At 44.5% G+C, this 26,991-nt stretch overlaps 1 protein-coding gene across 1 annotated transcript in view; it reads left to right on the top strand.

The window, feature by feature from the left end:
* Positions 1-26,991, top strand: part of LEKR1 (leucine, glutamate and lysine rich 1) — a 581,209-nt gene that overhangs the window by 256,011 nt on the left and 298,207 nt on the right. Inside the window, exon 3 of the mRNA XM_086944128.1 lies at positions 11,296-11,415. Coding sequence (XP_086800254.1) covers positions 11,296-11,415 — 120 coding nt within the window. The remainder of the gene's footprint in view (positions 1-11,295; positions 11,416-26,991) is intronic.

The raw sequence follows: 26,991 nt of genomic DNA on the forward strand, positions 1-26,991 counted from the left end.
ATTGGGTACTGTGGTGTGTTTTAGGTGACAGATAAGTGGATCTCCAGGTTTTTAAAGTAATGTACAACAGTTGTGGTAACGGTTGCAGTTTTATAAGAGTAGATGAGATTCTGTTGAACCTTGTAATTTCCATGGTAAGTACAGCTGTGGCATTAAGGACACTTTTCAGATGGGTCAAGTCAAATTCGGTGACACAGACGAGTACGGTGTGGCCTCCGTTGAGTTGATATGGGACCAGGGCTCTGATGTCTGCTGTGCAGTCTTCCTCCAGTGCTAGTTGCTTTAGCAGCCTTTTTGTCAAGCAAAGAACTTCAAAATTCAATCAGACCTCAGCAGGAAGCGAATAACTTGATCAAGTTTCTCCTGCTTGAGAGTTATATGGACAGCCGAGATGTGCACTTTCTGATAGGCTGCAAAATGGCTTCTTTCCAAACTGCCAAGACTTCAGAGCCAGGGTCTATTTTTGAGTAATGCTTCAAGCACAGATTGGCAATGAGTTTGCAAAACAATTTTAGGCATCAAAGAATGAGGCCGTACACAAAAAATTCTACTTTGTAGAAATATTCATGATCGAAAACGCACAGGACGGTGTTGGATTGGGGCACTGAGAGCTAGTTCCCATTGTAAACCTCCAGTGTCAGTACAATGTAGTGTTGAGCTCAGAGTCATTGTTCTAATTAATATGGGTCCCAATGAGTGTGCTTCTGAGCTTCTTCTGAACATGCAGTACTTAACATTGGCTGTCTGCCCAGGACTTCTTTTCAGTGAATTGAATCACAGTTTTCATGGCGCAGATGCAATGAATAGGTTATGTTCACTTAACAGAATGCTTCTTATCCCATTGTTTTATAAATTGTGTTCTGAGAATGTTACCGGTGGGAGAAATACTTTTGGACAAAGGACATTTAACGGATCATGCATCATTTCATGCAGTTCACAGGGTTGTTGCTGGATTGTGTAAATTGGGTCTGGGCGATCCAGGAGAAATGATAGATGAGAAGCAAAGAGTAAAGAGCAAACTGCACTTTCAGACTGTTTCTTCCCAGTGAAGCCCCCAGGCCAAGGACAGAAGCAGATGTCTTCCACAGGAATCTTTATGGAACGAGATGTTCCCTTGTATTGAGAGTTAGCATTCTCTTCGCATTAAACTGATGTTAAAGTCCTGGAAGCGCCAAGTGGTTTGATTTTGTTGCTTGGAAGATTTAGGGATTGACTTAGAGTTCTGGGGGTTACATCACTGCTGGTGGTGAAAGCCATATTTAAAGATGCCCTCAAAGGTGGCGCCTCGCTGGTCTTTGAGGAGCGATCTATGGGGATGAAACTGTTAGGAGTTCCAACAGTCGTGCATCATGGTCGAATTTCGCCACCACATGTAGGCACTGGGAATGTACCCTCAAGTTGGGGTTACATTCCTAATCCCTCATTTCAAGTTGCCCTGACACGTTTCGAGATTGCATTCCAGGTACATTTTATTGCCCAGTTCGTGAAAGAACACGATGGACTGCATGCCGTTCTTTCACAATGTTGATGCTGGCAGAAGCGATCGCAGCACACCACATCAGAGTTGGCAGCTTGTCCTCCATCATTTCAGGCAGCATCTTCCCCAAAGCATAGCTCCCCCAGCTCCAGTTGGAGAAGCTATGCCTTCGGATCAGCCATCTTCCCCTTTCTCACCAGAGTGTGATAGAACCCTGGGGAGGGCCAGTGGATCTTAGGCCGATTTCGGGCAGAAGTCACTATTCTTTTCCTTTAAATCTGCCTCTTGCCCTATTGTGCAAGAATAAAGGACCTACTTTATCACTGTTTAGGATAAGATTTGTCCTGTTTGAAAGCAAGTGCCGGAAGGTTTGCAGAAGCTCCTTGTGAATCTCATTTGTTGTGAAGAGGCTTAAATGTTTGTCTAATAGGATGCCCGGTCATCCGCTTAAAGGCAGTGTGCAGTACGAGTATTTCATGTTTGCAGCCTCATATAGAAAGAAAGTTCAAGCTTTACTGTCATATACTGTTGATTACAATGTATGATTAATTGGATGATAGAAAGTTTGCTAAACAGATGACTTTGATGACGTTTTTAAAGTTGCAGGCACTCTGGAGCAGCCTTGTCAGGGTTAGTAACCGCTTTATAAATGCCAGTACCATTTCTTTCCATAGTTGTGCGACTGACCAAACTTATGGCTTGTTAGGAAAGGGCAGTTTTACTGTTTGATGGCTTGGAGTTAATATGTGCAACAGGTAGAGTCATACACAGTGAAACCAGAAAGGGCGCATAGGACTAGGATTTCAGAGTCCTACGATCAGGTCCTTCTGGGGCCCGGGCACCATAGTAAAAGGGCAGTTTTGAGCTTGTAAAGACGTGCTATATAGATGCCTTGCAAGGTATGGAAGATTGCATGCATTTGTGTTTGCTGCACTCTATTTTTGAGATAATAGTAGCAAAATCAATAGTGAAAACAAGCCCACCAGACCATATTACAGGCCCACAAAAATAAAAAAAGAACCCACATACTGATATGCCAGATTAGTCATTCTGGCACTGCCAGATTGCTGCATAGGCCAGTCCAACCCTGGGTCCTTCTGAGTCTTGCGATCTCACCTTGTACAGGAGACTCCTGCACATAGCAGCAGCAGCAGAAAGTAATAGCCATTTGGATGCTCTGGTGCATGCATGTCCCTTGCTGCACCTAACTCTGCCCACCAGTATGCCTTTTGGTGTCGCCAAATTCATAACTTTTTTCCCACTTGAGGGGATTCTTCAGAACTCCTGCCTTAAGTGATGCTGCTGACCTGTCAAATTTTGTTTTTGTTTACCTAGATTTTATTTCTCCAGCCAGTTTTTTGGTAGCCTTTCCATTCGCCAGCTTTTGCTACAGGATCATGGATTCAAAGAATACCAGTTCTCCAGTTTGGAATCCGCACTCATTGGCTATTCCTGAACTGTGCCGTACCTAATGATATTAGTCAGCGCTCCTGTATGCCAAGGTTGATCTAAGATGTAAAAGGTGAACCAGTGATTGAAGTGGTCGAGTTTCCTAGAAGAACCATTGTTTTATGTTAGTGGTCTGATCCACAATGCCAAAGAATAAGGAGAAGTCTGCAGAGGGTTCTATGAGGATCAAAAATGGAAGTTGAGGTTCTACTGCATAGTAAATTATAGGTTTGAGACATTGGTGAGAGCAGTGTCAGCTAAAGGTAGGTAGGTATACAGGTCACGTGTGAAGACACACGGTTCAAGATTATCCCCATGAGTACTGTGGAGAAGAGGGGAGAGAACTCATGTTTCCCTAACTTGGAAAGGGCTCTTGTAGTCGTTTGGTGGACCACTAGGGTGGGTTCCCTACTGGGAGTGGCTTCACAGTCTCAACTGTACCTAACAATCGAGCTTCAAGCTTCAAGAAACCTTGATATTACAGTCTACTGGGATCTGTACAGAGGATAGTACTAACATTATCTGGGCTTACAAGGAAAAGAAGTGTTCCACTCGCTCTCCATGACCATATTACCACACACCGCGCTCAAACTGCTGCAGAGCATCCTTGCTGCCTCAGTCGTACCAATGGGTCTGCTCTGGCAGTGACCCTGAGGGATTATCCTCTAGTCACATGGAGGGCAGAGAGCAAAGGACGGCAGCGAAATTCTAGAATTCTGTGCAGGATGTCAAAATTAGAATTGTTCATAGTTAAAAGAATGCCTTGAATTCCTGAGTTAGAGTAGAAACAGATCTTCTCAATATGATGATCTGTCCATTTGATGATATCTTTCTGAGTCTCCAAATCCCAGATGTTGGGGAGTCTATTCCTGTGATGTCAGTCTCTGTTTATAGCATATATAAGTGAGGTTTTATGAAAGGAAGATGCCTTGCAAGGCATTTCTTTTCTGATTTCTCCAGGTCTTCTTCCATCTCCAATCAAGAATTACTAGTTTGCCAAAGAAGGTTTGTTTCTCCTCTTTGGGTTTTTCCTCCTAACTGCGATGCTCTAAGGAAGATGTGTGAAACCTTTCAGGTATATTGTTCTGTGCAGGTTGACACCCTGGCTATATTGAGGACTCATCCTTTCCTTGGGCAACCTAGAGCGTGTTTATCAAAACTGCATGATGGACTCATTTTGGGGCTTGTGCCTTACCAGGTTTTAATCTTAGATACCTAACATGGGCTGCCTGTCGGTGATGCTTTCCAACTGCAAGAAACACAGAGAGATTCTAGGTATTAGCTCAGTGACACACTAAATTGTGACTTCCTTCCAATTGTAACCCTCCCCAATTGTAACCCTCCCCAGAGCACCAGAGGACACTTGGTTAATCTCTGCCACTCACAAATGTGTTTTCCCCCAGATGTGATTATGTGAATGCTGTCAATCAAAACAAGGAAGCAGGGGCTGGGGATTTTTAAGGTCCAGCACACGGGCCCCTGCAGTTATGAGAACAAAGGGCCATTGCTCCTAAAAGGAGCACGCCCCTCTGCTGGCCATCCTCTTGACCTAGATCCCCACCTAGGAACAGTACACTTTTTGTTCTCATATGTGAATGCTGCACCAGAGTCCCAATGGTAATAACAAATGTGTCAGAGGATATACTGATCTTCATTTCTTTACCCCCCCCTACCCACTGTGACTGTTTTTAATAGCTTTGCCCTTGATCCTGGCCTTTCTGAGACCAGGCAGTATAACAGACCTTTTTGACCCTTCGAAACAACAGAAGCATTGTTGGTGCTTTGTATCTACTTGGTTTTGCAGACCCCTTTTCCAAAGTTATCCAGTCAAGTAGGTGGCGGTCCTTTTTGATTATTTGTTTGCTATTTTCACCCCTGGGTAGGCTGGCTGAAGATTTTTGAGCACTCCTTTTCCAGGCTGGCTCTATATTCCCCAGTATTCTCACTTTCTCTGTATAGTGCAGATCCTTCATTGGAAAAGGTGGAAGACATGCATGTTGTAGGCCATGAGGATTCAGGTTTTCAATTTCCTCTATCCAAAATGGGTTAGATTTTCTATTCCTGCACTTCCTCCTGCTTAGTCCCCGTTGCCTTCTAATTGGTGCCTCTTTTCCCCTCCATTTTGCAGTGCTTAGACCAGATTCTTCTTCACCCTTGTGGCACTTTTTACAGACAGGTTTTCCAGTTGCTACTTTCTGTGTCCTGCCAACTTGCTAAAGCCCATACCTGCCCAGAGCACCAGTTTCCTTAGCTGCAGGATCCATGTACTTAAAGGATCCCTGTACAGCTTCATATTTTTTCTTGTTTTTTAATTCAGGTCGTTTTTATTGAAGTAGAAAAACAAAAGGAAAGACATTACAGTAATTCTTCCGTTACAGAAATTATTCGATTCAGTTATCGATAAACAATTACAAAAATGCAAATAATATAAAGTAAATCAACTCTTCTTGCATCATCGTAATACAGATACATACATAAACATGGACATTTGTTGTCATCCGCTAGAGCCTAAACCGCTACAGCTTCATATTTCAATGCTTAAATCACCCGATGAAGAAATATTTCACCTTGAAATGGTCCCAGAACATGGAATTCTCTCTAATCATGTATTCAACTTGTTAACTGAGAGGGATTTCAAAAGAGGACTAAAGAGTTAAAATTTTTACTTTGCACTACTGAGCCTTACAATCAGTAGCTTACAAAGGACCTCCCATAGGAACATTTTAGCTATTTTTGATGTGTCCTTCCTCAGTGATGCCCCTCCTATTTATTTTGTTTCATGTACTCCTGCCCTTAGTTGATTCATAATATGCTGTTTGTCTTTTTTTATTTCTGATGTAAAGCACACTATCACCCTTGCAGAGGCATTGGCCGGGGGGAGGCACGAGGGGGGTTGGTGGGGGGGGCAAGGATGAGTCTCTAACATGTATGTTTTTGTTGAAAAAAGATTACAAGATGGCTGCCACGTGTAGTGTCTTGTATATATTTGTATAGTGGGACCCTTCTAATCCCCGAAGGACTCTGTAGGAATGACGTAAGTGTTGGCATTTGTTTAGGTGTGGTTAAATAAAGTTGGCGAGTCACTTAACGGTTGCATTCTGAAGATTAAATACATGCACTACAGATCTCCGTGTGTGGCGTTGTCATTCGCATCCTACCGGGATGGGGAGGACGCTACACTGTGAATGCACAAGTTTGGTGGCTATCTTGGTGTGGTTTAAAAAAGAAAAAAGGCAATCCACATTAGCAAAATCCGTAGGTCTGCACTCTGTGTCACCTGTGAGACCTACTCACGTTGCCATTGTGTGTACTCTGGATGAGCGCTGGGATGCCCAAGGGTAACCATGCGCTATACAAGACTCAATAATAATAATAATAATAATAATAATAATAATAATAATAATAATTGTTTCCAGTTGTCTTAGGGTAAAGCCATTTAACATACTTTCTCAGGACCTGGCCTGTTTGACACTTTGTAAAATAGATTTGAAAATGTCAATGAATGCCCCTCCATAACTGCCTGTAAAACCTATGTTGTTTCAGTCAACCGATTTGAAAAGTTAGATCAAAAATGCACTACTTACATTTTTGGGGGAAGAATCCCTTCGTATCACCTAAAGGGAAGTTGAAATGGCTTACATTGTTCGCGTACTGAGTTCAAACGGACCGTTTGTGCCTGTCCACTTACAAAGTACCTAACCTTCATGCACTCCCACACACACATGCCCAACTTGAAAGATCACCACTATGGCAAGGGCCGGACTGGGAACCACAACCGGCCCTGGCAAAGTGCTTGGCCGGCCCCCCTCCCCGCTTGCAAAAACGGCCCTGTATCAAGAACGGCCCCAGGGGCCCAAAACCGGCCCCCACCCGTGCGGCGCACCGGGAGATTGCCGGGTGCCCGCTATGGCCAATCCGGGCCGCTGGGGACTTGGATGATCATACACCTTACCTTTTTTTCAGCCTGATCCTCATCAACTCTAAAAGCTATGCTGTACCTGCTGTAAAATGTATCTTAATTTGCTGAAATATAATTGGTTGATAGATTTCTCATTGCTGCAAAATTTTAACTATTGTAGGCACCCCAACGAGCTGAACCTTAAAACCCAACAGAATGAGAAATATGTTTTACGTCATACACTGTATACTTGTGGACATGTAAATTACGGAGTATAGGAAATTTATTATAGGTATTTCGTGTGTGTGTGGCTTTTAAGCATGGAAGTACATGTGCATGTATGTGTGTGCAAGCCTTGTCTATGGGCCTTAGTATGAGTTTGGCAGTCCGATGAACTGCCAATCTCATGGTGGCGGTGCAGCTACCGACGCATCAGTGGTCCGACTGCCCTATAACAAGTGGAGTGGTCGGGCTGCCATGGGACACTACTGCCGACAGGGATCTGCAATCCCTGGCAGTGTTGTGGTGGTCTTGGGGCGGCAATAAGCTTGGCGGGCCACTGCAGCTCCGCCAAGCATATCACAAGTTAACTCTCCGCCCCAATTTTCATGGCGGTGAGCCCGCCATGAAAACTGTGCTTGAGAGGAAACAAAGAGGGCCCTGCAGTGACGAAAAAAGTTTGATCTGGCGGGCGGTGTGCACTTGTGTTTGGCAGTGTTGGAGCAGGCCGTCTCGCTTCCTCACCCCCAAACTCATAATAAGGCCCTATGTGTTTTCACTTTATTTGCTTACTTTTTTGTAGAGTATCTAATAGGTGTGTTTGTGTAGTAGCTGTTGTGTTTGGATGCGAGTTATATTGTTAAGGGTTTTCTTCTGTCTACGCAGATAATTTCTTCTCTGCCTAAACTAGTATGCGCATATGCAAACAAACACACACTTAGGCCTTCACAATACTCCAAATGAAGCCAGTAATGGGAGTTACTGGCCCCATAGGGACAACAAGATTATTGTTAATCTCTCCCATAATGTACACATTTTTGTTGATTTTGTGGGATGTGGTTTAAGATTATTAATGCGTGATATGGGTAGCAACAACTGTAATGAGAAGCATGTTTTGATCATGACAGGAAAAAACCAGTCCGAAAGGTTAACAAAAACAAAATAGCGTAAATAGGTGAAAGCATTAAAGGCTGAATCAAACTTTTCAACCTAACCAACACTTTAAAAGTATGATTTTCCCAAATATTTGACAAGTTTGGACACACTTAGAGATTGCGCTTCAGCGAAATTGCAGTCTGGGTATTGAGAGAGACTTGGCAGTGGGCACTGTGAAGGAAAAGTGTGTAGGCAATGCCTACAGGAGCTTCCATTATGTTATTGGTACTTCTGTATTGCTCTAGTATGGATTTACTAGACAAAGTTCGTAAAACCACCTTAAGTATTCAAAAAGTAGTGATTAACGATGAGCAAGGCTTTCATGTTTAAAAAAATACTAAGGATAATAACATTTCATTCATGTAACAGAATTTAAATTAAAAAAAATACTTGCATTTTGACAAATGTCACAATTTGAATTTATTTTCTGTGCCTTTTTGCCACCTAAAAGTAACCATAGATAACATCTCAAAATAAATCTACTGTGCAAAGCAACTCTGACCTTCTCACTTGAGTCCTTGGTTGAAAGTAAAGGTGGGTGCCTAGTGGTAACTGCATAACGGGGGGAAGCAAAATGAAGTTTGACTTTCTAACTAACCGAAACTTAGCCTCAGGCTAGAGAGAAATGCCTGTGAAGGGACTGATGAGCCCCAACAGATCTTGTAAACAACAATCAACACGTATAGAGTGCCACCTGTTTACAGTCAGTTGGACTAAGTAACCCATTCCCCACACATATTGAAGCCATCAAATCCTGGGGCTTTTCAGTCGAGTTAACTCCATTTCTATGCACAGTTTACTATGCCGCTAAAGGTGGCTGGCTACTACAATTAAGAAGCATTAATCCCAGTTTTTGTATAGCGTAACCAAAGCCAAATGTAGAAGAGCAAAAAAATCAAAGGCGTAAAACAAGTGAACGTGTATCACTGTGAACTTGGCAATATGGACCTTCCTGGTTCACCAGGACCTTGTGCTGGTGGTGCCCACCCTTGTGAAACAGTGAAGCAGTCAGGCCCTGCGTAAGAGTTCAGCTAGAGCCGTTTCCGTCCACTATTGCAGTAGGCTTCTCTACTCCACCCAAGCCTGCCAGACTTACAGGTAGATTCATCAACGGAAAATCTTTAGCCCCATAGGAATGAATGGGGAGTTATTCCTTATTTGCGATTAGCAATTAGCGAATCGCAAATAAGGAAGATGTAGAAATCGCTATAAATTTTGCGCTTTCTACATGCATCCCGTTTTGCGAATCTTTAATAGCGATTCCTTAATAATCGCTATTAAGGACTCGCAAAAGAGGAGCATGATGAATCTGGGGGTTTGTGTTTCTAATTAGATTAGAGGCAGTTTCTCTGCTCAAGCAGCCTTCAAATGAAGACCCTAGGAATGTGCTGGAGGTAGTGTACAATGTTAGCATGTGTTCATAGATTGTTTCCTGGAAATGCTGAGGTGTACTTGCCAGCATGTCAGAGACATTCAGCTTACCTTGGTGTAAAAATCTGCCTGCTTCCCTTGATGGACTCTTCAGCAGCTATTCTGCTCTGCCTGGTGGTGGATCAGTGACTCTATATCAGTTGGTTTATCCTCTAACATCAAGATGTGTTTTAGACTCACAGCTTGGCGGGCCACTGGCATGATGCTTGCCATTATGAAAACACTAAGTAGGAAACACATCACTGATGGTGCGGGCTGGAATTCCTCCAGTGGCATGGCGGAATTCCAATTCTTGCTCTCCTCTAAGTCCAACCATTAGAAACCTCACTATTTGTTCCATGCTTTTAGTTGTCCCCTGATTTTTAAGAAATGTCTTTTACTATTATTTATTTTTACATTGGGGATGATTGGTTTACCAGTGATTTTCAGTGTTAAGTGTTCGCCATACATTTTTGTAGTGATTTGTATGCACTTTTTGATTTTCACTGAAGTTTCATTCAATGCTTTGTAACATTGATTTGAGTAAGTGAAGTTTTTATTATTATGGTTTTATACTAATTTCGAATGTAACTTATTTTGTCCCTTCTCTCTAAGAATGTGGAGACACTTCCCAATTAGAGAGGCCAAAATGAGGAGAATGCTTTATGGAAACCATTCATCATTGGTCACATTCTTAATTTTACTCGAACAGTTGTCCTACCGAAAGATCCACTAAAGGAGGACAAAGCAAGGCCATAAAACTCTATAGATGGACTGGGGACAGTAGAAACACTGCGTGTCCCAAATGAGAACCTCGGACCTGGAGATCCTATGGGCATGGGTGAAAAGAGGTGATGAGGAGACAGCCTAGTGCCACCCAGCCCTAGGTACCACACATTAAAAGTTTATTGGTATTCCTTTGTTCTGCTATTTCCTTTGACGTCTTCTCCTGTTTTTTTTTTATTATTATTATATTTTAATATTTTGATAAAACATGCCTTAGTCATTTTTTTTCTTACTGAAATTTGCCTCACCTCACACGGCCAATAAATAAAAACTAGCAAAGATTACTTAGTCATCTGTTTACCTTTGTTTGCCTCTGTGGACTGTTCTCTTGACTGTGGGTCGTTGTCATGCAACCCTATTTGCTGGTGCATTTCTTACTCAACTTAGATCATGCGTGTCACTTCTAACGATGCATATATTCTTTTTTTTGTTACTAGAATGGCCTTTGGATGACAAGTTATTTTGATATCTGGTATATTTTTTTAATATGATGCAACTAACCACATTGTATATGTTGGACCTTTTAGCAAGCATACTTACTTCTGCTATTTTGGTTTCATAGTTATTTAGCATTGAGTACAAAAACGAATGTTATTGTGTTATTTAGATTATAAATATTTTCCAATATTTTACGTTCCTTTGAATATCTTGAGTAGCTATTCATCTCTTAGCAGTGATGTTTTTAGCCCAATTTTATTTTGTCCTAATAAGTGACTTTCATATACTCCACATTATTTTTCAAAAAAAATTGAGACATTTAGCTTTGGGATACATAATGTGTCTCTACATTGGCTAGGATAGCGTATCCTGATCTTGAATGACCAGCTGATGTGCAGCATGGTATTTGATGAAGTAATTTATGTAGGCTAAATAATATAAAAGTTATGTTAAATATAATAAAACATGGGTCTACCCTAGTTATAAATCGAGCTGATTGGTTTTGTACTGTTGTCAATATATATCCTGTGAAGACAGTTGAGCACCATTTTAACATGTGATCATGGGTATGATGTGAGCGCAGGTCACTGTGAAGGAAGTGTGTGCTCATAAATACACTCAGACACCCAGTTGCCTCTTTGTAAAGATCATAGACTTATCCTTTTTTTTGTTCTGCTTGTAGAATTCAGAATTTAAAGGTACAACTAGAAAAACAACAGAATGACTTGCGAAGTGTGTGTGATGCTCAACAATGTCTTGAAGAACAGTTAAAAGAAGCACACAGCCAGTCACAGCTGTTCAGGTGAGGATTTTGAGCTTCCTTGATTGAGCAAGAATTGTCAACGCTTTGACTTCCAGCCCTTTGGCTTTGCCAGTGCTTGTTTTGCTGTGTCCTAGTTTTTGTAAAACTTTATTTTTAGGGAATCTGCTGGTCCCTTGTAAATCTAAAGAAAAACGTTGTCTAAAAGCAAAAATATTGTTTGGTCTCAAAAAACACATTTCCATGGTAGTCTATGCCCTGTGGGGAGCTACTTTGTATGTGATGTGCTCCTTGTAACAGAGCAGAATGCCATCCCTCGCAGTGAAGTCATCCAGTGGGTAAAGTGGGCTTGACCCACTGTCCCATGCTATATGCTCTAGTGGACAGAAGAATACATGTGAATGAATCGATAAAGAAGTCTGGCTGAAAGCCCCTATAAGCAAGTATATTGAAAATCTAATGTTGGTGGAAAGAAAAGATGGTGGGTAACGCTAGACTTGAAAATCCCTTCCTATGTAAATGTCTTGCATGATAGATTTTTTGCTTCATTGCTTGGTGGGATAAGGGACCATCGGCAGGAAGAAGCTAACAGCTGTGAAACAACTGCTGGGAGCCTTAATTAGATTTTTTTGTATTGTGTCACACAGCATGGGGAACAAAGCTGTCATAAGTACAAGTGGTCTACTGTAGAAATATGTATTATTAATCTCAATTTAATAAGATCATACGAGGTTCGTATCGAGTGCACTGCATGCAGTGGGAATAAGATTTAATCCAACCAATATATTTTCGTGACTCAAAGTATACGTGCATTGAGTGGTAACTAGCTGTGTAGTGGAGGATAAAATACATCCCTTTGTGAGCTCGACAATTTTATGTGCCCTGACTGTTGCAGATACTTAACCAGGCCTTTTTCCACTTCCCAATCTGTTTTTTTCCCCCGAATTCATTTATAAGTAGACACCTTTGGTCTGGCGTGTCGAGTTTATGGAGATATCCCAAGCCTAAGGCCTGATTCACAAAGGCAGACCACGTGGCCATGGGCGTCCGCAGGGGAGGGTTATGGGGGGGGGGGGGTGGGGTCTCTGGATTTTCCACTTGCCCTTTATGGATGACAGTAAGATTATGCTGCCCTTGAAAATATTTTTGTGGACGCCCATGCAAGTGGCTGCCTTCCAGCAATAAAGTGAGATGTATGTGGCAGCTACATTTCCTGGTGGCAGACAAGGATCGTGTCTACTACACATTATCACAGCACAAGAGACAGTAGAGTTATCCACACACAAATGCTGCACTGGCAGCGCTTAACTTAAGTCCGTTTTTCCGGTACCCTGCACCGGCACTTATTTGGCATCACCAGCGCTTATGGTGCAAACACGACCCAAAGATATTGGAGCGCTTTTTGTGAGCACTAGTTTAAAGACACATTCATTTTTTTGTATGCCTGGGGAGATAAAGTGATTTGTCCAGAATTTGACGATGTCAAGCCGACGCCGAGATTCAAACCTGGTTTAACTGCTCCAAGGTCGGCAGCTCTGCCCGTTACACCACATCCTCTCCACCAATAGGAGCAATGGGCTGGTGCAAGCTGCCTTCTGACGAGAGCCCTGGCACGTATTTTTCCACAAATTAACCACTGTGCACTGCCACCCTGATATGGCCATATAGGTAAAATAACATGCAGCACTTGCAGCACTCTCTTCCCTGTCCACCTGCCAACGCCCCAGTCGGCCATATAATTCTCTTTGTATCCCAGTCCCCATGCCCACTCTCCCAATTGTCTCTCTCTCTTGTCCTCTCTCTGTTCCTTTTTTCTACTGCCACTGGTCTCCTCTACCCCAATCTTCTCCCCCCACCCCCCCCCCCCCCCCATTGCTGGTAGTCTCAACCCCTTGTCTTTCCTGTCCAGCAGGCACATCTTCTCCACTTTCTCCCTGTTTTTCCTGTTTCTTAGTCTCATGTTACCTGCCTCTTCTTTCTGCCCATCTCCTCTGTCACCCTTTCCCCTTGTCTCCTCTGCCCCTGTCCCTTGTCCCAATCTCTGTCTGTCATAGCCTTATGTCACCTTCGCCTCCCTTTTCTACTCTATAGCTGAAATCGTTCATCAATCAAATCATTAATTGTGAGAAGTTAATAGATTTAGTACTCCTAATGGATCATGGCAGAGAAAAAGAGACTGCCCTCGCCACACCTCATACAAATCGGGCCAGTGTGTCTAACTTTATCTAATGGAGAAAAATAACAGAAAAATCCCACAAAGCTGTGCATGTAATGTGGTTCAGATCAACACAATATAAGATTATGTCCGAAGAGAACCCAAACAATCCTGGCAGGGAAACATGGGACCTCAGAGAAAATTGGAGTCTCTCTCCTGAGTTTCACTTCTACCAAGGCCCTTAATAAGATCATACCTGATACAATGTCAAGAGCTGCTGAAATATTTCAAACACTCACCCCCAGTCAACAGATCTGGGTTTAAGCAAACGTTCTTTTGCTCACTATGCCACCCCAGTTTTGACTCAGCTAATTGCAAATCTGTTTTGACCCTGCCCCTAAAGGGAACAGTCCAGCCCGAACTGCCAGGCCAGTCTCTTGACTGGGGGTGAGTGGTTGAAAAATTTCAGCACTCACTCCGTCATCTTGTTGTGTTTGCTATGTTCACCCTACGTGGGATAGGTATGCACAGACGTGGATCTCCTGGTTGCGGTACCACTGGATTCAAGCTAGCCTGGCTGATGAAGGGCGAACCCCAAAACCAGTCCCAGGATGCTTTTTTTCCAGTCCAGGGAGGACCCAGCTTGGCATTTCAGTCTGGACTGTTCCCATCAGGAGCAGGGTCAAATCTGATTTGCACATGGCTGGGCCCAAACTGGGGTTACGTAGTGAGAAAAAGAAGAATGGATTTAACCCAGATCTCTTATCTTGGTGGGGGAAGGTTTGATTCATTCAGCATTCCGTCCATCATTTGTTGCTGCAGCATTTTTTGCCCTAAGTTGGATGGGTATGCCTAAATGTGTGTCTCCTGCTTGCTGTCCCACTGGATTCAGCTAGCCTGGATGATGAGGGGTAATACCCCGAAACCGGTCCCAGGATGCTATTTCGGGCTAACCCAGCTCAGCAGTTCAGACTGGACTGTTCCCATGAGGAGAAGGGTCAAGTATGATTTTGATATGGCTGGTCCCAAACTGGGGTGACGTATTGAGCAAAAGATTGATAGATTTAACCCAGATGTCTTGACTGGGGTGAATGTTTGATTAATTCAGGATTCCGTCCATCATTTGTTGCCACAGCCCTTTTAGAAAGTTGGCATTTTCCTGCCCTAAACTATTTGGTGCCTGCAGCCTGGGTCAAATGACTGGGTGTATTTGGCAGTTGGAATTTGTTTATTTCTACCAGACAGCCACACAATAGAAGGGTTAGGTGTCCCTGGATGGACCATCAACAGGCAGGATGGAGAGTGGCGGAGCTGGGCACAGTCCCATCTGTGTTGTGTTATCACTTTATTGCTGTGCGCTGCCTTCACACAAAGGGCTTCATGCCCCTGCATTGTTCTTGCAGTCAGGTTGGAGTCAGGGCAGGGGAATCAGGAAATTTCAAGCACTTCAAAGGTAATTCTGTAGAAATTTCTCCTGCTTCAAACAAGGCACCATGTATTAAAAGGTGACCTTCTGACCCACTCTTCAGTTCACTTTCGGGACCTGCAGAAGGATTCTCCCAGGGCTGCCTACTGCTGTAGCCTGCTGGGTACTCCACAAGGATGCTTTGCTGCACTTGTAAGGACTGCTTTGCTGCCGGGAGCCTGCCTTGAAACCCTATGAGGCCTGCCCTCCTGCTCGAGCCCTGTTTCATTAGTTGCCCCAGGGCTACCAGAATGACTCCAAGGGCTAAGTGGCTAGCTTCTTGATCAGAGTCTTAGGGACAGAACAGGCTCCAACCATCTTGAATCCACACCTGGACGCAGCCTGAGTGAGTCCTAACACACCAAGTAGTTCCCTACCAGTCCTGGACCCTTGGTGGTGGTGCTGAAGGTGCCCAGATAGCCAAATTTAAAAACTGCTCTGAGAACTGAGAGAATACTAGGACCAACCTGCTCATCTATCCGCCCAAGGTACTGGTCAGCATGATTTTGCGACACCTCCTGCTACTTTCTGATCCATAGCAGCAAATGTTATTCAGCGGTCCGATGCCAAAGGGCTATCCAGCCTTGTGGGACTCTTATTGTCTACAACCTCCTGCCTTGTCCTGAGAGACATTTTTAATTTCTAAAAAAGAGACTAAGTCAGAATCTAGAAATCTTCACTGTGACTTCGTCCAGCAGCTCCCCGACAACAAGGCTCCCTCCTCAGACACCGCCTGCATCCTTGGCTTGCTAAACTTTACCCTCTCAGAACATTTTTGATGACATTTTTCAAAGTCTGAAAAAAGCACCATTCAGGCACAATCCACTTTATGTGTCCGACTTGCCCTCCATCACGGTTGGCCATATTTTTCGACTTTGACCCGGTCTCAAAAACTAGATGTCCGCGTTAGGCACTTTAATATATTGGGCCATATTTTTCATCCTACATTTTCAAAATTCCTAACTCCAGTTCTACTGACTGGATTCTTGTCATTTTAGTATAAAATAATTTATGAACATTTACTATTTCTATACATTGATGTGGGATATTTCTTGTGTTGTGTTATCACTTTATTGCTGTTGGTGTACTGCATGAATGCTTTACACATTGCTCTGAGTTAAACCCAGCTGCTTTTATGTACGGCTACAAGAGTGTGAAGCACAGGTTATTAAGTGACTTTTTTGGTTTACCCTGACCGGGATTGTGGCTGTTGCTTGACATGAAATTATACAGTTTGCATTTGTCCTGACTGTTAAGATCTGGCCTTTTGGCTGGTAGAGTAGTCTTTCATCACTTGGCTCCAGTATGAGGTCTTTTGCTTTAATCTGTCTGATCAAACTACAGATGGAATTAGAAACATTAGAATCTAAACAAACTATAGAGTTAACTGTTAATAACCAGAAAAAAACATCTTAGTAGATTAAAAAAAAGAAAACTCTGGAGGCAGTCAAGAAGCATGAGAGCCCAACCCAGAATCAGGAACAGAGGGAGATGTGATATCAAACAACGATGGAAGAAGTGTTCAGAACAAGCAACAAAGGATCAATGTTGCAATGCACTGAAACAGTCACCAGTGCTAGCTTTATAGTCAAAGCCACAAGAAACAACTAATTCTTCCGGATGAAATAACCAGTATCTTGAATTGGGAAGACTTTATGGTAGCATTTTCAGTTTTGCCCCAAAAAAACAAGGACTGGAGTATAGGGTAACAAAAGGTAAGGATTTATATTCAAGATCTGCACATGATCATGGCCTGAGGACAGCGAAGTAGATGATTGTGGCATTGTCGACCACGCCAGATTCATCCCCTAAAATCGGCAGCAAGTGCTGTTGACTCCATCCTCAAAGCTCTGAGCTAGGCCACAAGCGTTGTTTAACTTGTGCATGTTGACTTGCATATGACGGCTCTGGAAGAACATTTGCAGTTCGCGGTCAGATACCAAGTCTCTGATCAGACACCAAATGCAAGGTAGGTGGTTAGAACTTAACACTAACACACCCATAATGAGTACAGTACTTTAAACTAGCCATCACATTGTTATCCAATGCTCTTAGGCCATGAGCTTTATCAAGAGTAAAGCGTTTCATATCTACAGCACACAAAAAAAAGTTACACCAACAATCGTATACATCAAGGGCAACATAAGTTTAAAAAATAATGTTATAAGATAGATAACCAGCTGATTACAGCTCAAAGACCATGTGCGCTGAAAAACGCGTGAATCTCTAATGTGCATGTGGAAATGGAGCCGTGAAAGTTAAGTGCAAATATAATTCTATTAAATTGTAACTATATGTGTGAACTGATAAAACGAGGTGAGCAAAATTGTAATTTCGAAGCAAGGTGTAAATCCTTCTAAGATACGGTGTAGCTTAGAAGCCTTATCTTAGAGAGCTAACCTCAACATTTAAGCTGTAACTGTAATACAATAAATTGAGTGGGATTTGGGTCAGCCCCCTTCTTATGATTGGATGTCCTTTTAGTCTATCTCAGTTTTCTGTCCCTTATTCAATGCTTATCATCCCTTCTTTGTGTTTGTGTTTGTCGTCCCGTCCCTGCAACATTGCAGCTTTAAATTGATTTTGGTTGCAAGAGTTTTCTCCCTCTACTGTTCAGGTTCTCTTTTTTATCTTTCATCACTTTATAGCAATGACTCTTTCCTTGCTTTCATCCCCATCCAGGTGTTGTCCCACATATCTCCACGCTGTGTCCTCTTTCTGCTTTAACATTACACTTTGTAGTGAGGCGCTGTTCTGCCCCTCACTACAACCACTATATTACATATGGTGTAATATGTTTGACGTGTACTAGAAACATGGAAAGGGGAATGGATTTAGAGAGAAAACAAACACTGGATATACCTCTTCTGCTAGGTCATGGTGTCTTCCGTTTGGAATGGATATTGAAAGGCAAATAAGAGATATTTAGTAATCTTCCATGTATGTTGAGCATCTAACTTTCTCACAGTGTTATACCTCTAGCTATCTCCGTGTAACCAGATCTGATGTGATTGATCTAAAGCTGTTTTCATATAACTGAAATATAGTGAGACATAATTGATTACAGAAATGCTTAATGACCTACCTCCCAAAAGGCAAGATAACTACCCCCAGTTTCAAGTGTACACGCATGCTGATATTTTCAAAGCTAGAATTATTCTGTTAATTCACAAGAATACGAATTCAGCCGTTCAGAAGATAAACAATGTTCTTAATGTTACATGTATACCTGTATCTTGTTAAAGAAAAACATAAAAATATATTACCAAAAAAAAAAGTTCAAAAAGGAATGCAGATGTCCAAATCTTGGATCAAATAAGTCTAAGTTTAAAAAAAAAAATCAAATTAGTTTTGCCTCAGCTTGATTTCCAGAATAAAGAATGCCCCATTACAAACTCTCACACATTACACTTGTTCATACAGTGTTGCTTCAGAATCCCTCTAGAGTTCTCTAGAGAGCTGTGAGCTCCAAATCAACAGAAGGCCAGAACGCCATCTCCGATCAGACGCTGCTGCGTAGAAACGGAAAAAACGGCTACAGAAAAAACACGGGTTACCGGCTACCGGCCGCCGCCGGCTTCCATCGACCGCCTGTCTGCTTTGGCCAAGAAAGCTATCTTTGGGCCGCTGAAGCTGTTGAAGCTGCTCTGCAGTCCCGCTGGAAAAGCAGCAGGTGTGAGCGCTGAGTTAAGCGCTGAGAAAACAACACCGCTGCATTGCCAAGAGGGGGGAGTCACTGCCGTGCCGTGCCGCGCCGTGCCAGGGCTTGGCCCCCCCACCAGCCCCACCAGATTCACCAGCCCCATTGCTGAGGTGCCACAAACTGAGTAAACCCGGGGAGAGCTAGGAACCAGGAGCCAGGAGCCAGGAGGACTTGTGAGCCTTGTGAGCTGGTGAGTCAGCGGCAAGGCAGCAAGGCGTGGAGCTCGGTGCTGGCTGGGGCTGGGGCATACGCAGCAAGCTAGAGTCTCAACCCTTTGGGCAGCCATTGGAACTATTGGAACAGAGGCAGCGGTCCTGTGCGGCATTAAGCAGGACCGAGCAGGAGCTGTACAGTAGCAGCAGGAACTGTAGCAGGAACAGTAGCAGCGTGCGGCGAGGGCAGGGACAACCTCATCAGTTACACCAAGGCTGCAGGTCACCCCCTCTCAGGAGAACACGCAGACCTCGGCCGCGCCTCCACCCCTCCACTGCAGTGGGCACGCTTCCTGGTTGAACCGGACAAGGACAGACAATTAAACCGGGCAAGGTCAGATAACTAAACTGGGCAAATAATGAGGACCAGAAATTCGACCTTAATACAACCACAGGAAAAGCTCCGCCCCCATAGATCAGCTAGGAGACGGAAGGCAAAGCTTTTCTACCCCCCAGGAGCAGGGGGCTCGTACCTAGGGCTAGGGCATTGGGACGGGGAACTTTCAGGATCATCCGGAGCCACCGGAGCAACGCCGATGTCCCCGGGACCATCCATCGCGCTTCCAGCTCCGACATCGATCCCAGCCCCAAACCCCGCACCTCCATCGGGGGAAACCCATAGTCCGCTCAAGCCAGCCCCCCACACGCCTCGGCCCGGCGCAAAAGAAACCGCTAATGGGACCGCAGGAAACAGAGATATAAGAAGCTTTATGTGTCCCAAAATAACTAGCTCAACCGAACCCCTCAGGACTTCAAATAACTCATCGCCCAAAAAGGCAATGGAGGACGGGCAGATCTCAAGCCCCACTGCCACCCAGGCACTAGGTATACCTTTTTCACCAATAATAACCATGCTCCGGGGTGGAAATCCCCATAAATTAAAGTCATTAGACAGGGTTGCACCCAGGTCCGCTCACATTAGAACCACAGCCCCGACCTACCAACAATTGGAGGACTCTCAACTGAGCCCGACTCCAAACGGAGCATTCACGCTCGACGCATCTAACAGAACTCATTCTGAAAACGAAAGAAGAGCCCCGGTAAACGGAGCACATATGCCCGACACGCCTAATAGCATCCATGTAGCCAACGAAGGAGGAACCCCAGAATCATCGGCCGCCCTTGAAAATCGTTCATTGAACCTGTCGAGATGGAGCACCACGGAACAAGGTAAAACGGCCTAGTGACCAACATCAGCGAGTAGCCGCGTGGACAGGGGGGAGAAGCCCCCAGCAATCACAGATCATCTATCACTGATTAATGAGGCCCTCATTTCAATGACAAGCGCAGCAATAATGCATGCTGACAAGCCTGACGTCCAAATTAATATATTACAAACTGTCGCAAACCTGATCTCTGGGATTGACTCCAAACTGGATCACTTGAATTCTCTGATCCGCAGAGCACAGGATAGGACACATTTCAAGCTAGAGTCATGCAGTTGTAGTCCAATTCTGCACAGCTTAGAAAAACTCCCAAACATCATGACCACTTTAGTAGAAGATCTCAAGAAAGAAGCAAGTAAGAACCAGAACTCACCCGCACATGGACCCTGCCCAGGTTTCCCCAAAAACACAAGGCACAACAAATCTTCAAAGCTGTAGCACAGAAACTCATAAAGGAGAAAAGATCGCCTGGGCGACGCCTCCAACAACGAATAATACGAGCAGAACAAACGCCACCCTGAACCAGGCTAAAAATCAAGATCCTCTACACACTATCAAACCGACCATCCCAGAACCCCTAAACCTATCCAGGAAAAACAAGAAAAAACAAAAAAAACTCAACAAGGCGAACAAAAACAAATCTTACGCTTCCAGATCTATTTAGCAATGGTTACGGCCTGATAACCAGACGCCTGGTCACACCGAGAGTCAGCAAACGATCCAACCGGCAGTGACTACTAAAATTGTAGAAATAAATGGGCCAACCCCAGAAGCCTCATACACAATTATTGCAGCAATAGATCCGATGATGCTGGTTTCCCTCGCAGCTCCTCAGCTAGCTCCAGCATCATTAACACAAAACCAAGTCAATAACTCGCAAGGACAACGCAATCGGGAAGTGAACTAAGCCCCACCATGCGTCTATGACCTGTGCTCTACAAGCTCCTAGCCCGTCGCTCCAATAAAGATCATGACGTGTAGAGTGATCCAAGTGCCATCGGATATCATCAAACCTGAGTACGCCGAGAACACGCCATCTAACAACGGCCCGTCCAGCTCACCGCTTATGGCGGCTCTCCAGCAGACAACAGGGCTAATAAATCAGGCAAACGTCCATCCACCCGGCGCGGTACAGCCACTACTAATCGGCGCCCAGGCAAAAAAGTGGAAGGACGCAGACTCTGCCAGCCAACGAAATCGTAAACAATCCTAGGACCTGAAAATAATGCTGTACCCCGACTTTGACTCACAGGGAAAGTGGGACATCCTCAATCGGAGCAACTTGCTAACACTTTGTGCAAACATTCCAGGGCTGGAAGGGACAAAAACCACAGACATTGAGACCATCTCTTTTTTGCCGCCAGACCCGGAGGAGAAAAAAACGAAACCAAAGAGCTAACCTTCACCAGCTCAGATATGGTTGAGGTCCTGAAAAGTCAACAAACCCTACTGGAAAGCTGGGGTATAAAAATAATGTCCAAGCCCGTGCAAAAATATCCCCTAATTCTGAAAACTAATTTCCCGCACTTTCAGCCGGAAAGCCTAGAACAGCCAGCTGGAGGGCACCTATGCTCGAACGCTCCCTCCACTCACGTGCCAAATGCGGCGTCTATCCTTCAGGGGTCCAAAGGCAGCACAAATACAGGCCTAATCAACGGAACCCCAATCAAGATAACAACCAACCCGAGCCAAGGCAAACGTTTATTTGTAACAAAGGGGTGTGCAAGCAAAGACTGGTCTTTGCTGCCGCTAGCATTAAACCCCAGCTCCTAACAGGCATTGCCCTGAAGACACAGGCCAACTCTATCAATGCACGACCAACTAGCAAGCGAAACCCTCAAACAAAATCCGGACTTCTTACAGTTTGAAAATTATGACCTGGAACGTTGCAGGGTTCAAAAAGTTGTTACAAAACCAAGCCGCAGTGAAATTTATGGAGGAGGCGGACATAATCTGCATACAAGAATCCTGGCTGATCAACCCTCTCTCACTAAGAGGATATGCAGAATATGGTAAACCAGCAAAAAAGACCAACATTTTTGGAAGACCATCGGGGGGGATATGCGTCTACATTAAGCATTCGTTGAAACTTGAATTCATGGAAATAAACAACCTTCCAGACACCCTTCAGGCTGGCATCCTGAAAAGCCGCCACTCGATTAACGGAAATTTCTCAATTTTACTAATCAATATTTATTATAATCCACATGAATCTATAGCCAACTCGCTCACGCTAACAAACTATTTGGAGTCCTTATTGCTCCAATTTCAGTCACTAGAAAGTATTATCCTTGGTGACTTTAACATCCACAACATAGGGGTACGAACTACACAAAGTCATCAGTCTGGGGCTACTAACGCACTGAATGACTTATTAAAATCCTACAAACTGGTGACAGCGCACTCAGTTCATCTAAAGAACAGCCCAGGGGCCTTTGTTGGTCCTACGTATAACAACCAGACGATTGACTATATCATCTTAAGTGATAAATTGCAACCCCTAATGTCAAACTTCTCAGTTCATCCGCGTAGTGACAGCGATCATGCAGCCTTAATAATCACGCTCAACTTAACAGTGAAATTACGCCATAGGCTAGAATGTATTGGTGCACCCAACGGCGAAGAACTGATAAAGCTACCCAGAAGAATCAAATGGGGGCAGGCTGCAACCACTACATTTAACAGCTGGGCAAATTCGTGGATAGGCTGGCCACTGAGTGAACAGAAGAAGGGGGCAATAGCAACATGAAATGGCATAACTGGGAACCCGGTGGTGACACTACGCGGGTACACAGATAGAACAACCCATTGGCACCCTCCAACTGCATATGGATATAATGAAGTAATTTAAAAAAGTGCCAAACAACTGAACATGAAACGAAAAGCCTTCTGTAAAATTGGCTCAAGTGTAAATAAAAAAGTATTACAAGAAGCCATAAAAATCCACCCCAAGAAGGTGTGGGCTGCAAAACGAGACCACTGTGAAGCACAATGGCTGAAAATCTTCGACCTGCTGAGTCCCGGGAAAACGCAAGAGTTCTGGAGTTACCTAAGCAAACTCGGATGAGCTATAAACCACAGAGAAAACTCGCTCGAAGCCTCCATCTGTGTTGCCCATGTAAAAGCACTTTATAACGAAGACAGAGCTGTCAATCAGCAAAATGATGCACCAATAGCAGGCGATGACCCAGACTTTGTCACCGAAAAGAAGACCCCGCCTGGAAAACTGTTAGTGCCTAAAATCCTAAAAAACATCAGTCAAAACGGCGCACCGGGCCCTAACGGCCTTCCTGGTCACCTATTTAAAGCGAACATTGAATTCTTGTCCGAAAATCTGACCCATCTGTACGCTGAATGCTGGCTCTTGGGGGACGTGCCAGGCTCATGGAGAGGTTCGCTCTTACACCCAATCCACAAGAAAGGCCCCAAAACAGATCCATCATACTACCGCATGATCGCCCTCCTGGACATCGAGGACAAAGCCTATGCTAGTGCCATCCTGAGGGACCTTGCAGATTGGACAAGTGAAGAAGGCCTTCTCCCATTCTGCCAAACCGGATTTAGACCTGGGTCTGCCACAGTAGATAACATCACCGCACTTTCTTTCTTGGCCCACCAAACGCGGTCACGCAAATGTCCCCCACTATTTGCCTGCTTTATTGACTACTCGGCAGCGTTTGATGGGGTAGATCGCTCCATTCTGTGGAGAACGCTGGCTCAATGGAACATCAACCCATCCCTGCTAAGAGCGGTCCAGTCTTTGTACCAAAAAACATGGGGGAGAATCAAACTCTCGAGGGACTCCACATCTGCGAGGATTGAAACAGATCGAGGCCTAAAACAAGGGTGCGTTGTGGCCCCACTGTTGTTCAATCTATATACAGCAGACATGGAGAGGGTCTTGTCGGGGGCAGCCTTAGCCACTCCAAAGATTGGAGGTACCAAAATCCAATTCATGCAATATGCTGACGATTTGGTACTCCTGGATCACACCAAAATTAGGCTACAAAAGGCGCTGACGGCACTCGCAGCATACAACATCGAAAACAGGCTGGTAGCAAATCCTTCCAAGTCAAAAATAATCATCTTCGGACACTATCCCAAGAAAAAATCAGCAAGATGGAGGGTTGGTCATCTCTCCTTGGAAAGCACACAGCGATACACCTATTTGGGCATCTGTTACCATGAGTCGGGGCTTTCTGGCGCCCACTTAAAGAAAATCCAAGGCAAAGGGAAAACCATCACCTACGCCCTCTGCAAGTTACAAGCCTCCTTATATAGCCCATCTACAACGGCTACCCAAAGAGTACTCAAAGCTAAGCTAATGCCTGCCCTCAATTACGCTCAACAGGCTTTCCCGGGCAAACTCAACAAGGACCTAGAAAAAATCCATTGCAGAGCCTACAAGAGACTGTTTCACTTACCAAGGTGCAGCAGAAACACCCTCGTCTGCCTAGAATTCTCGCTCAACCAGCAAAACCTCGAAGAGATGGCCACCCAAAGTAAATACTACTTCCTCACAACAGCGGCACACGAGAACACAATCAAAGCAGTCCTGAAATACATCTTTACAGAACCTGGGAATCCCTGGTCGGCCACTCTTAATGCGGCAAAGGACATTCTTAATCTTGCCACCGAGTCTTGGGACCCCAAACACGTTAATTACACTGCCATTAAAAACGTGATTAAAAAACGAGTACGCACGCATTCGCGGGAACTGGACTTGGAGTTACTGGCAAAAAGAGACTTCCATGAGTCTCTATGCCTGCTGCATACTGTGCATAACCCCAAACACCATCTCACGCAGGCCGTGGGCCGCACAGCCCTTCACAAGATTTTAGCCTACAGACTACACCCTCTGCCCCTAAAAGAACTATACGCCTTTGGACAGGCTGGACCAGGAGCTGGGGAATGCAGGCTCTGCAGGTATAAACTAGAGTCATTGCCCCATCTTCTATTTTGTTGCCCGGCTCTGCGAACAGCTCGCAGCCTTTATCTTAGGCCCATCTTAAGACAGACGGGGTCACGCACCGCAAAGGAGGTGATCTACCAACTATATACATTGTCTATGGTAAAACAGATTTGCTCTTTTGGAAAGTTCATCCATCAGACACGGTCCAAGCTGATGGCCATTCAGCGCACACACGAATAGAGACTTTGCAGACACACGTCGGGCTGTTTTCCATGAACCTTATTGCCCGTGCCCACCAGCGCACTGGGAACTACCAAAAAGACTCGCTCGTTGACACACTCTTGGTTTTCACTTTTGTAATTTTGTATTCTGGTTCCTAATGTAATGGTTTTGAGTAACCAAACAATAAAGTATTCATTCATTCATTCATTCATTCATTCATTCATTCATTCATTCATTCATTCATTCATTCCATTACAAACTTCCAAGAAAGAAGGCTGTTTCTGTAACACAAATCCACAAAATAGCAATCCTGGCTGCAGAAACATTGTTCATTGCTAGCAAGGATGCTGTTAAACACAAGGAAAGTTGTAATCTTCAATCCTTGATGCTTATGTCATTATCTCCAGCTGTCATGAGAGTTCAGGGGCCTCTGGTAAGTGTTGTCTATTCTCTGTCAGTGATATGTAGTACATACTGCCACCTGTGTGCTCACCAAATGTGTTCAGTGCGATAGAGTTTGAAACATTGTACATCCATACTCCTCTGAAGAGCAGCGGTACACCTTGCCTCCAGACAGACTGCTTCCTCTTCCACCCTCCATATATTAACTAATATTCTGCTTAGGTCTGTCACCCCATCCTACTCTCTCAGTCTGATTCTTCCCTGTTAACCTAGCACTCTCTTGTGCCTCCCAGTCCTGCTCCCCATTTAAATTTTTTTTTTGTTATTTTTACAGTGTTTTATTTACAAGGGCCCAGAAGCTGCACAATTCTACCAGGCAGCTTACTTCTTTTATTGGTGTTTCTACCCAATTTATTATTATTATTTTATTTTATTTTACTGATCTAAAACAGCCACCTGCATTGTTGAAATAATAAATTAAAAATGCTAAAATGGCCCCTGGTGTGTAAGGATGCATTTGCATGCATGCGTTCAATTGGTGGCCATTTTGTAATGTTTTTCCTTTTTCTTTAGGAGAAAATCCTACTTATGTATGCTGATTCACTGGCAGCCATCTCGGAATGTTTTTTTCTCATAAAGAAAAAGAAATGTCATTCTGTGATGGTTTTGTGATACGCACCTGCGTTATAACGCTCTAGTGGCCTTTTTTGTATAGTTAATATTCCTTTTCAATATTAACAAAAAGTGGTGGTGAGAGAATATTCCCTTGAAATTGATTCGTTCTATCAATCAATCAATCAATCAGTGACACTTATAGAGCGCGCTACATACCCGTAGGGTCTCAAGGCGCTGGGGGGGGGGGGGTTGGGGGGGGGGGTGCCGCTACTGCTCGAACAGCCAGGTCTTCAGCTTCTTCCTGAAGGAGAGGTGGTCTTGGGTCAGGCGCAGGTCGGTCGGGAGGGAGTTCCAGGTCTTGGCGGCCAGGTAGGAGAAGGACCTTCCTCCTGTAGTCGCTCTTCGGATGCGGGGGACGGCGGCGAGGGCGTGGTTTGCTGAACGGAGGTGGCGTTTGGGAGCGTAGAAGTTGATCCGGCTGTTGAGGTAGCTCGGGCCTTGGTCGTGTAGGGCTTTGTGTGCGTGGGTGAGGAGGCGGAAGGTGATTCTTTTGTTGACGGGGAGCCAGTGAAGGTCTCTCAGATGTCCGGTGATGTGGCTGGTTCGTGGGATGTCGAGGATGAGTCTGGCTGAGGTGTTCTGGATCCGCTGGAGTCTCTTCTGGAGCTTGGCGGTGGTACCGGCGTAGAGGGCGTTGCCGTAGTCCAGTCGGCTGGTGACGAGGGCCTGGGTGACGGTCTTCCTGGTCTCGGTGGGGATCCACCGG

The sequence above is a fragment of the Lissotriton vulgaris genome, chromosome 11 (genome assembly GCF_964263255.1).
Source record: "Lissotriton vulgaris chromosome 11, aLisVul1.2, whole genome shotgun sequence".
NCBI lineage: Eukaryota > Metazoa > Chordata > Amphibia > Caudata > Salamandridae > Lissotriton > Lissotriton vulgaris.